The sequence below is a fragment of the Myxocyprinus asiaticus genome, chromosome 28, assembly GCF_019703515.2.
Source record: "Myxocyprinus asiaticus isolate MX2 ecotype Aquarium Trade chromosome 28, UBuf_Myxa_2, whole genome shotgun sequence".
Classification (NCBI taxonomy): domain Eukaryota; kingdom Metazoa; phylum Chordata; class Actinopteri; order Cypriniformes; family Catostomidae; genus Myxocyprinus; species Myxocyprinus asiaticus.
In genome coordinates, this window is record NC_059371.1 from 30,620,360 (window position 1) to 30,636,950 (window position 16,591).

Genomic DNA, 16,591 nt, shown 5'->3' on the forward strand with positions numbered 1-16,591 from the left:
AATCTTTTAGCTATAATCAGGAAAATGATTAATGTCTCAATTGCAGGCTGGTGACAGGTACAGCAGGATGAACAAAGGCAATTGTCTGCCATGTGCTCAGCTTCTGAAAACCCCGCCAGGTAAAGGGAGGGGAGAAGAGGAGGGAAAAAAGCAATTTGGGGAGGAGGCAGATGACAGTTTGAAGGCTGCATTGATGGGCGCTCGCCTCTGACTGCCAGACTCTGACACTGTTTTGTTTCATTCTGAACCATTATGATACAAATGTACATTATTGAAGAATACCCTGGTAAATTTTTCACATATAAAGAAAGAGGACTGGGGCTGTCAAGCTTCAAAAATCACCATAAAAGTAGTCCATATTGACTTGCCACGCCATGCCTACCTCAATGTAAGCCATAATTCACTGATAAAACTCACCTATAGTGAGCTGTTAATTACTGCAACCAGATCATTGTGTCAGTGAGTTGAACTTGTGAACCAATACAATTCATAAACAAATCATTCAGACCGGTTTTGTGAGCTTGATCTACAAATCATTAAAAAGACCAACTCAAAAGAACGATTTGTTCACAAATCGGACATTGCTATGGCTTCAGTGCTATAATTGGTCTTCAGAAGACTTGGAATATAGAGCACAAGTCATATGGACTACTATTATGATCATTTTATGGTGTTTAATTGTCATTTTGGACCTTAACCGCCCCTTTCACTTTCATTGTATAGAAACGAGAGGCCAAGATTTTCTTTAAAAACTCACCTCTACGGAAGCCCAGGTGTGCCATTTACAAAAGAATGGAATACATTATCAATATATTAATTTTAAAATAAAAATGTGAATAAATAAACCAATTTATAAATGGACAAATAAATAGACACATTTAAATGTGAATAAATAAAAAAAATATTTCCTGTGTTTATTTTCCTGAGTTTTTATTAAATAAGCCTGCATTTAGATCCTCTTTCTCTCGACTCCTTCCTGCAAACATTATAATGCGAAACTGCTGAGCAAAGCTGTACATCTGTGCATCCAAGATGATGATGAGTCTGTATACAGAAGGGATGAACGGCCGGCTCACTGGTGTAGTCAAAACAACCTGGAGCTGGACACGCTCAAAACGGTGGAGATAATTGTGGACTTTAGCAGGAACACCCCAACACTGACCCCGCTCACCATTCTAAACAGCACTGTGGAAGCTGTGGAGTCATTCAGGTTCCTGGGCAAGTGGGAGACCCACATTGACTCCTTTGCCAGTTGAGGAAGTTCAACCTGCCACAGGTGCTGCTGATCCAGTTCTATTCAGCAGTCACTGAGTCTGTCCTCTGCACTTCAGTAACTGTCTGGTTTGGTGCAGCTACGAAATTGGATATCAGAAGACTACAAAGGACAGTTCAGACTGCTGAGAGGATTATTTGTTGCCCCCTGCCTTCCCTTCCAGATCTGTACACTTCCAGAGTGAGGAAAAAGGCTGGAAAAATCACTCTGGACCCCACTCACCCATATTTTATATATTTGTCTTATTGTTTATTCTATATATACTTTATTTTCTATTCAAATTTGATTTGTATTATATATATATATATATATATATATATATATATATATATATATATATATATATATATATATATATATTTATTATTATTATTTTTTATTATTATCTATGTCTTGTTGCTGTATTGTATTGTTGTGCACTGGAAGCTCCTGTAACCATGACAATTTCCTTGTATGTGTAAGCATACTTGGCAATAAAGCTGATTCTGATTCTGATCATGTTTATATAAGTTAATTATAAAAAAAGAAAGAAAAAATCTGCAAGTAAACAGCCACAGTTTTCAGCTCTGAATTTGCTTTTATTTTGTTTTAATTTAGCTAGAAGCTGCCGTGACTTGCGTTGACAGTGTTTGTGTAATTGCATAGGCCAATATGGTAGCTAATATTCAAAATATTTATTTGAAATTTCAGCACAATGTAATTTATTTTTGAGTACAAAATTAATCCCAAGCATTTGACCATAAGCCTTTAGATCAAAAGGTTTTAAGATTATGAGAAACAAATTTAGTCAGTGTCCTTTTGGACTGGTTGTGTGGGCTACATTTATTTTGTATTTATATGTTCTTAATATCAATTTTACTTACTAACTTTTAAAAAAGTTTTTAAGCTTAAAGTAACCATTTTAAGTGATTTTAATAAGGAAAATTTAGAATTTTTACCAAACAATTTGAGAAATTAGCTTCAGAAAAGGTGACTTTAGCTGAAAGGTGAGTAGTTTTCATCCCTGGTTTAAATATCAGACCAAATCTGATATTTCCTGACAGAGAAAGAGAGATGCGTTTGAGTTTGAAGGGCTGAAAGATTAATCTTTGCCCAAAAATGAATGCTTCAATGATACCAAACACGGCGCAAACCAGATGCGAGCACAAACGGAGGGGAGAGGTGAGAGTGACTGACATGGGGTTGAGCCTGCATGATTTCACAGCTCCCAAAAGCTATCTTGTTTAATACAAAGAAAGGAAAATGTTATGATGTTTCTTTTGAGAGCACAAACCGAGCACAAACGACCTCATGGGGTGGAAAGTGACGTCACACAGCAAAAAAATTATGTCTAATATCTCAAACAGCAATGGTATAGATTTGGTAAAGATTTAATTATATGGGGTGCCAACTTCACGGAGGTGCTTTAGTACAGGATCTGGCGGTATTCTTCATTGGCTCGGTACCTCAAGCAGTGAAGTAGGGTGAGGCAAATGGCGGTTGCTGTGCGTGTTTCAGTTGGAGGCGTGGGTCGGGAGGCTGGTTCTGTTGACAGCATCATGATTACCAGCTCCCATCCTGAACACATATCACTGTGCACGCTCGAGTAGGGTCGCGTTCAGCATTTCACAGCAACGGTGAATGAGCTACCATTAACTTCTGATATGCTTTGCATCCGTTTCTTATTCGCGTGATTCGCAGATCCAGTAATATCACATAAACTGCTTGTACCGTCGTCCAATGGCAGGCCGTCTTACATCCTCTTCGAGTGGCACATAGGAGAGGGGGTGTGTCTTATAACTGAATCAAAAGTTCATTTGTTGCTCTCACGAGTCAACAGGCCAATGGCATTTTTTAACTTGATTCTCAAGAAAAAGAAAAAGAAAAAGAAAAGGAAAAGCAAAATGGAAAAGAAAAGCCATTGGCAAATGGATGAGGAATAGCAATTGGCAAATTAATTAAGAAAAGCAATTGCCAAATATCTTTTTAAAATGCCATTTAAAAGGTGCTTTTATAGTGCATTTAAAAGACTCGTTAATGTACTAATTTATTGCTACATTTAATGACATTTTAAACATTAAATAAATATGATTTATTAATGCACAATTTTATTGTTAAATATAATGACATTTTTAAACATGAATTAAATAAACAGATAAAAATGTGTCTATTTATATGTCCACTTATAAATTGGTTTATTTATTCACATTTTTATTTTCAAATTAATAGATTGATCATTTATTCCTTCATTCTTTGGTAAATGGCACTCCTGGGCTTCCATACCTCTGCTGTTCAGAAAGTCAGATGATTTCAGAAGGACACAAGGACGAGTAAATAATGACAGAATTTTTATTTTTGGGTAAACTTTTCTTTTAATAAAAATTTAGCTCATTCACGTTTGTGCAGGAAATCAAAGCCGAGTCGAGTCTTTGGTGATCACTCTTATGAAGAGAAAAGAGACTCTACCTAAAAGAAGGAATTAAACCTTTCTCTGTGTGTATTCCTTTCTTTGTTGTAAAGAGTAAGAATGAGAAAGAAGGAGAAAGTGAGCGAACACTAGTACCTGACACATCAGACAGAGCGCCCACATAACATATTTCAGGCGTCCCACTAAAGAACTCTGAGAGCTCTGGGCTCTGTGAAGCATGGAGAAACACAGGGCTTCTGTCACTCCTCATTGAGCAGTCGGTGTCATTTTGATTAAAAGTGACTTTCAGGAGAACTACCCACACATAGGTACATCTGTAGAGCTGGCGACTGAGGTGCAGTTATGCTGTTAGTAACAGATGAAGGATGTTTTGTTTCACCTCACGAAAGTCAATTCTCACTCAGCGATAATGTGTGATTAGGACTGCTATGAAATAAGCTAGTACAAAGTGTATTTGTGCTTTAAAGGGAGCATACTGTACACTTTTAGCATTTTATTTTATCCCCCTGAAATCCATTTATAATATTAGTCAAGGTCCCCCCCCCCCCCAAAAAAAAAAACTTTATTTAGTTTTATACTCTCTCTGACCCTTAGAATTCAACAAGGTGTTTTTGCTACTGTACCTTTAAGGGTGCGTTCTTGTGTATAAAAATAAAAAGAGTTTAAGTTCTTTTAACTTGACATGGCGTCTAAAAAAAGCGTCACTTCTCTGCGAGTCGCAGGTGTGAGATGAGATGGAACTGTCAAAGGCGTCAATCTAGCACATGTTTACATAACAATTTAAATAATAATTTAAAGCATTATAACACAGTACAGTCTCTCTTCTGTTACAGTAGGATGTCACTAGGCATCCTGTCCTCTTGTCTGGCCTAGCAAAAAAAAAATCCTCTTCCATTAATTAAACTTGGACCCCCTGCAGTGACAAGCAAATTGAATTTGAACCGATTCTTCAGCCTTCGGCCTTCTCATTTCAGGATCAATGCTGACCAAGACTTTCTGTCAGCAATTCATCTTTCTTTGAAACCCATTAACCAGCCACTTTAACTGGCCAGAATCCACCAATATTTTCAAGAACATTGTTGGCGAGAAACTAGCTAAAAGTAGTAAGGCTACTATCTTATACACATATATCAGTTGCGTGACAGTAGCTCAGTTGTTTTCAAAACATAGCAGCTTTTACAGAATCAAGCTACAGTTTCCAATGAATAGTGGTGTAGTGTAACAAAAGGCTTGGTATACTGTATGCTTTATGACCGAGCGAATTGATGCAATGATCAAGAAACCTGCCTTAAACACCCACTCTCTTTCATTTGGGGAGTCAGATTTAATTTAGCCAGTCGGTTCGTTCGAACGGTTCATTTAAATGAAAAATAAATAAATAAATAAAATAAAACAATTATTCACAGATTGCAGACACTTCTGTGGTATTTTACGTATGCCTTCTTTTTTGCAGCAATATATAAAATAATAATTATTATAATATATATTACTATGATACAAAATAATATAACATTTATATATTTTATTTTTTTAATATAATAATGCTTATTTTTCAACTATGTTTAGTAACTATAATGGTTTCTATTTTTTGGGTGGTATTTAGTGTAAATAGATTTTTTTTAATTTTTTTTAAATTTTTTATAATGTTTAATTAAGTCACCCTAATTGAGATCCTAATAATTTTTTGTGACAGATACTACAAATACCTCTCTAATTGCAAAATAAACTAAGATAAATTAACAAATGATATCATATTTTAAAATATATTGCTCCATATTAAATAGCTTTGAGGAAGTTTTTATTAGTATACTTTGTAGTGTAGCTAACTACTTTTCCTAAAAGTCTGAATTAAGAAATTAAGTCTGTGCATTCACAGAACGCTCTGAATACTACGAAAACTTCCAGTTCGGCAGTGGTGGCAGCAGCACAAGTAAAATGCTCAAATGAAATGCTTCATCCACACCACTTTACACAGTCTGAATTATTCAGTGGGGTACTCTGTCGAAATTACAGATACACAGCTTGAAGAGGTCACTCATTGGGCTTGTGGGTAGGAGATATTTGAGATTTCTGGAGCCACGACAGTGAGTCACGGCTGATCTCACCTCCATGGGTCAACAGAAAGGACAGAAATTAGTCTAATGCATCCCAAAAAAGGCAGGAGAATGTGCAGTCCTTTCTCTTTTGAAAGTCACTGATAATCAACTGAAACCTGCAGACAAAGCATGCCACTTCCCAAGGTTGTGCATCTCTGAGGTCGAACTGATACGATTTGGTTTCATCGCATTCACTCTCGTGAGATATCAGCTCACACAAGAGAGAGCCATTTTCCCAAAAGCCCTTAGCTCAGGTAACTGAGGTCATTTCAAAAAGAGAGTGAAGATAATTAAGGAATCACCGATAACCAAGATAAATAAATAAATAGCAGTGTTTTCAACTACTCACGTTTACGGATTCTCGCCCACCATACTTGATCCGAATCCTCGGCTCCTGTATGACATCCAAGTTCGTCCCGGTCACCACCAGAGGCGTGTGTCCACTGAAAAACATGAAAGGGTTGACCTCTATGAGACTGAAATGCTCGTTCTGCCCTACAAAGGCAAAATGCAGTAACTAGGCAACACTAAACTAATGGCTTCAAATGACTGTTAATTTTGAAGTTACTGCACTTTTCACACTCCACTGAGCATAGTTGTGCCAAAACTAGTTACTGCATTTTGCCTTTGCAGGCATTTTTATAAATGCAGAAAGTGTGCTCAACAACACCACATGTCTGGATATATTAGGAATCATTTGTACAAATAATTACGGCAACTATGACTGCTAGAAAATGTACACAAACATCTCTTTAAAATGAAAAGTTCTGTTTACCGCCTGCTTTCCACATGCAAATATGGCATAACTATTTAGTGAATTTGCCACAGAATGTTTACAATTCGAATGTAAAAAAAACTTTTAAAAACTTTTATGCAAAAGAAACTCATCTCCACTCAAATCAAAACTACCCTCAAAACTTGCTCCTTTGAGAAACAGCGCTTAGAAGATAATATGCTTTTGAGAAGGTAGTGATTAAAGATGCTTTTAACTAGCTTCAGTAGATTTAATCAAACATACTAGACTCGTCTTTGAAAACATTAAAGGAACAGAATCAGCGGTGATCCTGCTTAGCATTCTGGAAATGTCCGTGGCTTGATAGTGCACAACAAAATCACTGAGCGTTGGGGAGTGGAATGGGTGAGGAACTCTCCCTCTAGGTGTTTCAGTTGTTTACTCTTGAGCACTTCATTTGTCTGGTGCAGCTTGTAAGAGTGTTCTGTTCAGTCTGAGGAACTGTTACATCTGCTACATCACCATTGCTGCCTTCATTGATGCCCTGGCATCAGTGGTGTAGTAGTGTCTGAAGAGGTGGGCATACTGTGAATTATGAAGGACCCCCCCCCCCCATATGTTACAGTACATATGTAAAATGTGTAAGAAATATATTTTTCCCATAAAAAGGTTCCACATGAACTTACAGGGTAAGTTGCTTACTGGCATGGTGTACAGTACAATACTAAGAATCATGGTATGGTAAATTGATGTTAAATACAGTATGTATTTATATTAATAAGTGTCATTAATGTACCTTTCATTAGGCTACTATGAAATTTTTTTATACTTTATAATTACTCTGATCAATAAACTAATACATACATAACACACAATAAACTGTTAAGCATTGTATAGCTAATATGAGTGTAGTAATGTTCACGTTAACACGTTATCTTGTATTACCATATATAGCCTACATAAGAATTAATTAATGGTTATTTGTTTTATTTGTGTACTATAATGTGCTTTTCTGTGTATAATGAAATTGTTTTCCTACTTAAAAATATAAATTGAACTGATTTGATATCATGAGAAAAAGGCATCACCGACAGCAGTAAAAGGCAGAAAAAAAAGGCAAAAAAGACATTTGATATAATTACGGGACACAGTTGTCCAGCATCTGTGAAGAGCATCAAAAACTAGCACGGGTTTATATACAGTCTATATATGCCAAATGGGCACAACATTAAAACTACCAGCCTAATATTGCATGCCACCAAAACAGTGCCAACCCGCATCTCAAAATAGCATTCTGAGATGCTATTTTTCTCACCACAATTGTACAGAGTGTTTATCTGAGTTACCGTAGACTTTGTCAGTTCGATCTGGCCATTCTCTGTTGACCTCTCTCATCAACAAGGCGTTTCCGTCCACAGAACTGCCACTCACAGGATGTTTTTTGTTTTTGGCACCATTCTGAGTAAATTCTAGAGACTGTTGTGCGTGAAAATCACAGGAGATCAGCAGTTACAGAAATACTCAAACCAGCCCATCTGGCACCAACAATCATCTATGTGATTATCTAATCAGCCAATCGTGTGGCTGCAGTGCATAAAATCAGGCATTTACGGGTCAGGAGCTTCAGTTAATGTTCACATCAACCATCAGAATGGGGAACAAAAACTGATCTCAGTGATTTGGAGCGTGGCATGATTGTTGGTGCCAGAGGGGCTGGTTGGATTATTTCTGGTTTACATTTTTGTGGTAATCAGTATTATGCCACAAATGCTGTCGATTGACCTTAACTTGTATTGGACCTGGAATATTCCTTTAAGTATGCCAATGACCCATCTCATCCTATACAGTCTTTGTTTCTAATCTATTTTCTATCTATTGATTGCTGAGTGTCATGCCTAACAACACGGCACTATGTTTTATATATATATATATATATATATATATATACACAATATAATACATAATATATACTATTTTATTACTTAAAAGTAATGATAGATATAACCCCCAGTTATAATAGCTGTTACACCTCTCCTAGAATAACAAGTCTAGTATAAATCTAATGCAGTCTTACAGACAAATGATAAACACAGCTATGATCTAATCTCTGGTTTTTTTAATGGTATTGTAGTAGAAAGGATTGAAGATAGTCTTAATATCAGCCATTATGGTCATTACACCGAATGGACCAATGACTGACTGTTCATTTTGGGAAAGTATTACACCTTTGGACCCATATTTATTTATTTTTGTATTTGTTTTGGTTCCTGGGTAGTAAGTATTATTTCCTAATTGCTTATGCCTCAAAAGTATAGAAAATGGTTATTATTCCCCACAAACTTTGCTTTTGTGACCAGGACAGTGATATTTTGAAATGTACCTATTTTCCAGAACATTCCAGATAGATTCAGTGCTGAGTAAACTTGGAGTAATTTCTAGAACTTTCTAGAACTTTCCAGTAATATAAATAGTAGTATAAATACAGGGGCCTTAAGCCCACCAGTTCAGTTTAGTTCCAGCAGCCTAAGTGGATACATATCTGCATTTTTCTGAGATGGCATCAAGAGGCTGCAAGCATCCAGCAGACATATTTTCCTATGTCTGCGGCCAATTTATCAAGACAAGAGCGAAAAAGTACTCCGTGGAAGCATCTGCTAAGAAGTGTGAGGCCTACAAGGCATATTTCGGCATGCCTGTCGGGTATCAAGACAAACCCTGGGCACCTCATTTCACCTGCGAGCACTGCAAAAAAAACTCTGGAAGGTAAGATGGACAATTGTTGCATGGAATTTTATGTTATAAAATTTGTAAATTTTTTAAATTGTAAAAGTTTTTAATTTTAAAATGTTTTACAATTTTCAATGTTATTAAAAATATATATCAAATATGAAAAATGTTGCGAGAATCTCTTGCACATTAGTCATGGGTGAAATAAATGTATTTTTGTAGGATGGTACAGAGGGGAAAAGAGAGCCATGAAGTTCGCTATCCTCAGAATTTTGTGGGAACCCACTGACCACTCAAGCAACTGCTACTTCTGCATAGTGGACCCTTCCAAACGTCGGACTGGCAAGAATGCACCTGCTATCACGTATCCGGACCTTCCTTCATCAATCGCCCTGGTGCCACACTGCCATGAGCTCCCCGTATCCACTCCTCCGGAGAGAGAGCAGCCATCTTTAGAAGAGAGCAGCAAGTCAGAGAGTGAGGAAAACGCTGTAGATCCAGATGACAAATTCAGAGGTGGAGCTGAGGAGAGAAACCCATACTACCCCAACCAAAAAGACCTCAACGACTTGATTAGAGATCTTGGTCTCACCAAGTCCAATGCCGAGCTTTTGACGTCTAGGCTCATGCAGTGGAATTTGTTGGATGAAAGTGTGCAAGTTGCAGATCAGAGGAAGCGTCACCAACATTTTTCTAGCAACTTCACCCGTCAAGATGGGCTCTGCTTCTGCCACAATGTGACCAGTCTGTTCGAGGCAATCGGAATCGCCTGTAACCAGAATGAGTGGCGCCTCTTCATTGACAGCTCATCCTGGAGCCTCAAAGCCGTGCTGCTCCATAATAGTAACAAGTACCCGTCTCTTCCCCTGGCTCACTTGGTGCACCTCAAAGAGGATTACAACACCATCAAGACCTTGCTGGACGCCTTGAAGTATGATGAGTACATTTGGGGGCTGATTCGTGAAAGTGATTTAGAGTATAATCATTAATCTCGAAAAACTACTCACTTCTAAATCTTTTGTAGTCATTTTTGTATTACTTTAGTATAAATACATGTTAATTTGGATTCATATGTTGTTTGTTGTGGATTCAAATGTGACAGAAGCCTTTTTATGCACCCCTTGTAGGATTATGGTCCCTTTTTTTGTGTCTTGGATCTCGGGTGTCAGAGAGATTTCTTTATTTGAATTTATCCCTCATACTCTGTCTCGAGTTGAGTCTTTATCTCAGCAACACATCTCCCTTCCCTCTCTTTTATAATCGTTCTCGGCACGTTCCTGTTTTGTCTCTGCTACTGTATATAATCCTGTGCAGCACTTTGTTGTCAATATCTTGAAGCTCTGCATAATCAGTCCAATTCTGTATGGTGAAACACTTCAAAATCACTTTAGCTGCACAGAAAATGTACAACTTGCCTGAGGAACAACATTAACATTCATTCACTATTTTTTCATGTCTCTGAATGGTATGGAAGATATATTATGTGTAAGTGTGCTTTATGCTATGAAGGTATATCGCAAGGGCATACAGTGAAAGAATACTGTCTGAGCCATATTTCCATGCCAAACACATGGTTTGAGCTAACTTCCATTTTCAGAAAACCATATGATCACCTTGATAAAATGCACACTAACACAGTGTTCATCTTTTATTCAAAAGATAAAAGGCCTATTTGACCATAAGTCAGCTGTTCATTCATTTTCATGAACAGCACAACCACACACAACCTTGAACAAAGTTGCAGAACAAAATTCAGAGAATAAGATCAATTTCTTGTAGCATGTAATGTCTTGTCTTATATCTGTTTAAATGGTCATAGCCTTAAGAGTCAAATAGCAGCTGCAGTGTCACATTCAGTGTAGATAGACAAATTATTTGACGCTAAAATGTTGGCACATTGTGCTTGATTACAGTGTCACATATTAGAACATACTGTTTAAGTATTATTTTCTCCTCCTGAAAGTTAATTCTTGCACTGAGTTAATTAAAACGGTCAAACATTACCTAGCGATGCTCCACTCTGGTTCGATGCGTTGAACAGTTGGGTCATCTATATACTCAAATGTCAGGCTCTCCCTGACCTGAGCGCGATCCACGCTCACGCTGATCTGAACGGGACCAATCCCCGTTAGTGAAGGGGCTGAATAACACAAGATCTCCGTCATAGTTCGTCTGTGGGCAAAGCAGTCCGATACAAACCAGATATCAGATTCAGTCAACAGAGTACAAACTACACTGTCTTTACTTAATAACAGATGGCTACACATATTGAAATTCTTCAGACACAGTATATTTGAATGACGCTTGTTGGCGGCTCTCTGCTCTTTTTCAATTGCAGTCTTTTTCTCATGGTTCTCTCTGAAAGTGCTACCTGTGCAAAGTGAGCATTAGTCATTCTCTGCAGCGTATTATAGAGCATTAAGCCATTACTTATTTCACTGTTACACACACACACACACACTCTCTGGTACACAAACAGGAGCATATCATCCTTTCAAAGAAACAGAGGAAAATAGAAATCTGCAATTAGCTGATATTTTATTAAAGCAGTTGGCTCTTGCACCTTAAAGCATTACAATCAGCCTTGTTTTTAAATAGAGATCCTGGAAAGAAAGAGAGAGAGTGAATGGAAAAGGAAAAGAGCTATAGGAAAACAGCTGGTGGGGGTGTGTCATTTAGGTAGAGGAAGAATGCAGCATACCAGCAAAATCAGTTAGAGAGGAAGTAGAAAAAAAGACCTGAATAGAAAAAAACTACAATCTAGAAAAACACAAAGTGTTTTAGAAAGAAATTATACAGGGGGGTCATTAAGTTCTGATGTAGTCACTGTAAAAAATGAAAAGTTGTGAAAGCTGAAGGCTGCAAGAGATTTTTTGGTAACACTTTACATAAGGTTCTATTTGTTAACATTAGTTAAATGCAAAATATATAAACAAAATATTTTTACAGCATTTATAAATCTTTGTTAATGTTAGTTAATAAAAATACAATTGTTCATTTTTAGTTCATGTTAGTTTATAGTGCATTAACTAATGTTAACAAATACAACTTTTAAATAAAATAAAAAATATTAGTATATGTTGAAATAAACATTAACTAAGATTAATAAATGCAGTAAAACTATTTTTCATTGTTAATTCATGTTAACTTATGTACAGTCAGAAAGTATTCAGACCCCTTCAGTTTTTTTTTCTTCACATTTTGTTATGTTGCAGCCTTATGCTAAAATGCTTTAAAACATTTACATCAATCTACACTCCATACTCCATAATGACAAACCAAAAATAAGATTTTTGATAACTTTGCAAATTTATAAAAAATAAATAAATAAAAAAAACTGAAATATCACATTCAGCCCATTTGCTGTGACACTTGAAATTTAGCTCAGGTGCATCCCATTTCTCTGGATCATCTTTAAGATGTTTCTACACTTTGATTGGAGTCCACCTATGGTAAATTCAATTGATTGGGCATGATTTGGAAAGGTACACACCTGTCTATATAAGGTCTCACAGCTGAAAATGCATATCAGAGCAAAAACCAAGCCATGAAGTATAAAGGAACTGCCTGCAAAGCTCTGGCACAGATCTTTGGGGAAGGCTACAAAAACAAATTAGGCTGCATTGAAGGTTCCCAAGAGCAAAGTGGCCTCCATAATACTTAAATGGAAGAAGTTTGAAACAACCAGGACTCTTCCTAGAGCTGGCCGCCCAGCCAAACTAAGCAATCGGGGGAGAAGGGCCATGGTAAGAGAGGTGACCAAGAACCTGTTGGTCACTCTGGTTGAGCTCCAGAGATCATGTGTGGAGATGGGAGAAACTTGCAGAAGGACAACCATCACTGCAACACTCCACCGATCTGGGCTTTATGACAGAGTGGCCAGACAGAAGCCCCTCCTCAGTGCAAGACACATGAAAGCCCACTTGGAATTAGCAAAAAAGCACTTAAAGGACTCTCAGATGTGAGAAACAAGATTCTCTGGTCTGTTGAAATGAAGATTGAACTGTTTGGCCTCAATTCCAAGCGTCATGTCTGGAGGAAACCAAGCACCGCTTATCACATGCGCAATACCATCCCAACAGTGAAGCAAGGTGGTGGTAGCATCATGATGTGGGGGTGTTTTTCAACAGCAGGGACTGGGGGACTGGTCAGGGTTGAAAGAAAGCTGAACGCGGCAAAATACAGAGATATCCTTAATGAAAACCTGGTCCAGAGCCTCAGGACCTCAGACTGGGCCAAAGGTTCACATTCCAACAGGACAATGACCCTAAGCACACAAACAAGACAACACAAGAGTGGCTTAGGGACAACTCTGTGAATGTCCTTGAGTGGCCCAGCTAGAACCCGGACTTGAACCCAATCGAACATCTCTGGAGAGACCTGAAAATGGCTGTCCACCGACAGTCCCCATCCAACCTGACAGAGCTTGAGAGGATCTGCAGAGAAGAATGGCAGAAAATCCCCAAATCCAGGTGTGCAAAGCTTGTCGCATCATACCCAAAAAGACTTGAGGCTGTAATCATTGCCAAAGGTGCTTCAACTAAGTACTGAGTTAAGAGTCTGAATACTTATGTCAATGTGATATTTCAGGTTTTTCATTTTTAATAAATTTGCAGTTATCAAAAATCTAGTTTTTGCTTTGTCATTATGGGGTATGGAGTGTAGATTGATGTGAAAAAAATAACTTAAAGCATTTTAGCATAAGGCTGCAACATAATAAAATGTAAAAACTTTCTGAATACACTGAAGTTAACTAATGTTTACAAATGTAACCTTATTGTAAAGTGTTACTGAAATTTTACTTTAATAATTGTCCTGTGAACATTGCTTTGTTTAGTCATTGTGAATTTGTTTGTTCACTAAAAATCTAGTTGAGAGAACTACTATCTTTTTTTCTGCAATTTAAAGCAAAAAAAAACAAACAAAAAAAAAAAAGTGATGGTAGAGATTCCTACTTGTAAAACTCGCAAGTCTGGTTTCCAAAAAGCACAGTGACGCTGCTGCCTGCTCCAAGGTTTACTCCCATGATGGTCACCTTAGTTCCTCCGGACTCTGGACCCCGACTGGGGGACAACCCAGTGACAGACGGCATCTGCATGATAAATAAAGACAGGAAGACAGAGAGACAAAAAGTGAGAGGTAGAAACCAAGTGTGAGACAGAGACAAAAGTAGGCTTAACTTCAAGTGTGAATGCATGCATCAATATCAGTAGAAGGTAAATAGATTCTGAATCAGCCCATACTGCCTAGATGTGGGCAGCTGTTCCACAAAAGAAAGTTATTTCTGTAAATAACAATTGTCCGTCGTCTTTAGCACAGCTTGCAATAAAGTGCGAATGCTACAAAAAAACTAATTTCCAGTCTTGATTGAGTGACGTGAACTCATGAACAGCATGTCTGTGGATAAATACATGGCTTTTAAAATGTTATATCCAGAAATGTCTAAAATATCTCTCTATTTCCTACTTCCCCTCTCTCTTTTTCCTTCTATTTATTTATTGCATACAGGGACTGGAAACAGCAGACGGTGAAACACCGAAATAGACAGCTCTGAGTCTTAAGAAAGCACATGAAATGGCTGGTGGCTGACTTCACACATGCGCTGACTAAAAATGCATTAACACCTATTTCCATCTTGCCTCTGATTGTTCTACAACTGACGGGCCACTCGTGGCTTTGGTGTTGTCCGACAACTTTTGGCGGAGCGTTCGAAATAACACGCTGCTTTTATATTTGACTGCGATATGAAAGGCTTGTTGTGATATGGAGAATTGTTTGCCATAGCATTTGTGTGTGAATGCTGACATTGATTATCTATTAACCCTAGGCCCTAGGCATGTGTGTGACAGGTGTGCGAGAGTTCCCCCAGGTGCAACAAGGCAACATGGCAACCATCCTGCCTTTGATTTGGTTAATGGCTTTTATTGTCTCTATGTTCAACGCTCCCCGTGGTGCTTCATTTTTGTAATCACTCATTATTTTAATAACCGAGAACAAGTTCTATTATGCTGACGAGGGCTTAGGTTCCAAATGGAGGAAGCAGGGATAGTGTTTAACCAATAATAATGAAAAACAGCTGCAATCTTTAAATTAGCTAGCTTTTATGGTGTATCTCAAGTCATTTTTACACAATGAGTCCATCACCTCATTAAAAGAATCTACTGAAAATGCATAAACATTTTATGTTAAAATGACTAAATAGCACAAAAAGAAAATAAAAATGCAATGCTAGCCATTAAAAAGCTTATTTATTGACCTTGTGGCTTTTAATGACTCCAAATCTGCATGGAGATACACTTCTAAAACAATAATGGAGTGATCTCCAAATATTGTGAATAACTGAGTGAGACATTTTCTACATAACTGCCTGGATTAAGCAAAATCCTGCTACTAAATAGCACATATTATTGAGATTTTATGCTGTTATTTGTTACACTAACAAAAAGTACCAAAAAAGTAACATGGTCCTGCAGTACAATATGTTTGTTTTTTTTTTGGCTTGTGCCAAAAAGAGTTTCAATGTGCATTTCAGTGTTCCGATTCAGCGAACATCAACAAGCATATCTCAAGCATATCACACTAGGGGTCACTCTTGGGAGCCCCAAACACATCTGCTTTTTGAAAAAAGGCCAATGGGAATTGGCGAGTGGAATTTGCATGCCACTCCACCAGACATACGGGTATAAAAGGAGCTGGCATGCAACCACTCATTCAGATTTTCTCTTTGGAGCCGAGCGGTTGTGTTCAGTGAGCTGAATTACTCTGCCGATCCATTCACCTCGAAAAGCTGTTGGATTTACGGCGCACTACAGCGGCTTCTCCCCCTCTTGCACTGGTGAAGTGCAGAGAACGCCCCTGGGTGCTTCAGCAGCTAAAAGAGTATATTCTTCCTACTAAAAGAGTATATTTTCCCTTCTTAAAAGAGTGGCATTAATGGAGAGCGTCTTTTTAAAGATGCCTCTCCGTTTGTGTATTTCCTGGTTGTGGTCGTTACCTCTCTGCTTCCGATGGCCACGATCGCGGTCTTACGTGCTTGGGTGCTGCCCACGCGGAGACAGCGTTCATAGACAGGTCATGTTCTCACTGCGAGAGCGTGACCATGGCAACGTTGCGGTCGCGGTTTTTCCTTTGTTAGAGGGAAAGACCACCCCAGCAGCTCCCCGCCTCAGTCCTTCTACCTACGGATTTAAGGCCACGTCGGTTAGCACTGAGGGCAATTTGGGGACCCCATGGGAGCCACTCCACCGGGTAACTCCCCACGGACCTCCCATTCCCCAGTACGCTCGTTTGCCCCGCTGGGATGAGACCGCTGTCTCGTCTCAGGGCGAGTTCGCGATCTCGTATCGGCACTCGCG

The 16,591-nt window shown here is 38.2% G+C and overlaps 1 protein-coding gene across 1 annotated transcript in view; it reads right to left on the reverse strand.

Moving 5' to 3' along the window:
- Positions 1–16,591, reverse strand: part of LOC127418658 (plexin-A2-like) — a 312,630-nt gene that overhangs the window by 70,231 nt on the left and 225,808 nt on the right. Inside the window, exons 15-17 of the mRNA XM_051659328.1 lie at positions 14,192–14,328; positions 11,241–11,408; positions 6,126–6,219 (exon numbers count right to left, since the gene is read on the reverse strand). Coding sequence (XP_051515288.1) covers positions 6,126–6,219; positions 11,241–11,408; positions 14,192–14,328 — 399 coding nt within the window. The remainder of the gene's footprint in view (positions 1–6,125; positions 6,220–11,240; positions 11,409–14,191; positions 14,329–16,591) is intronic.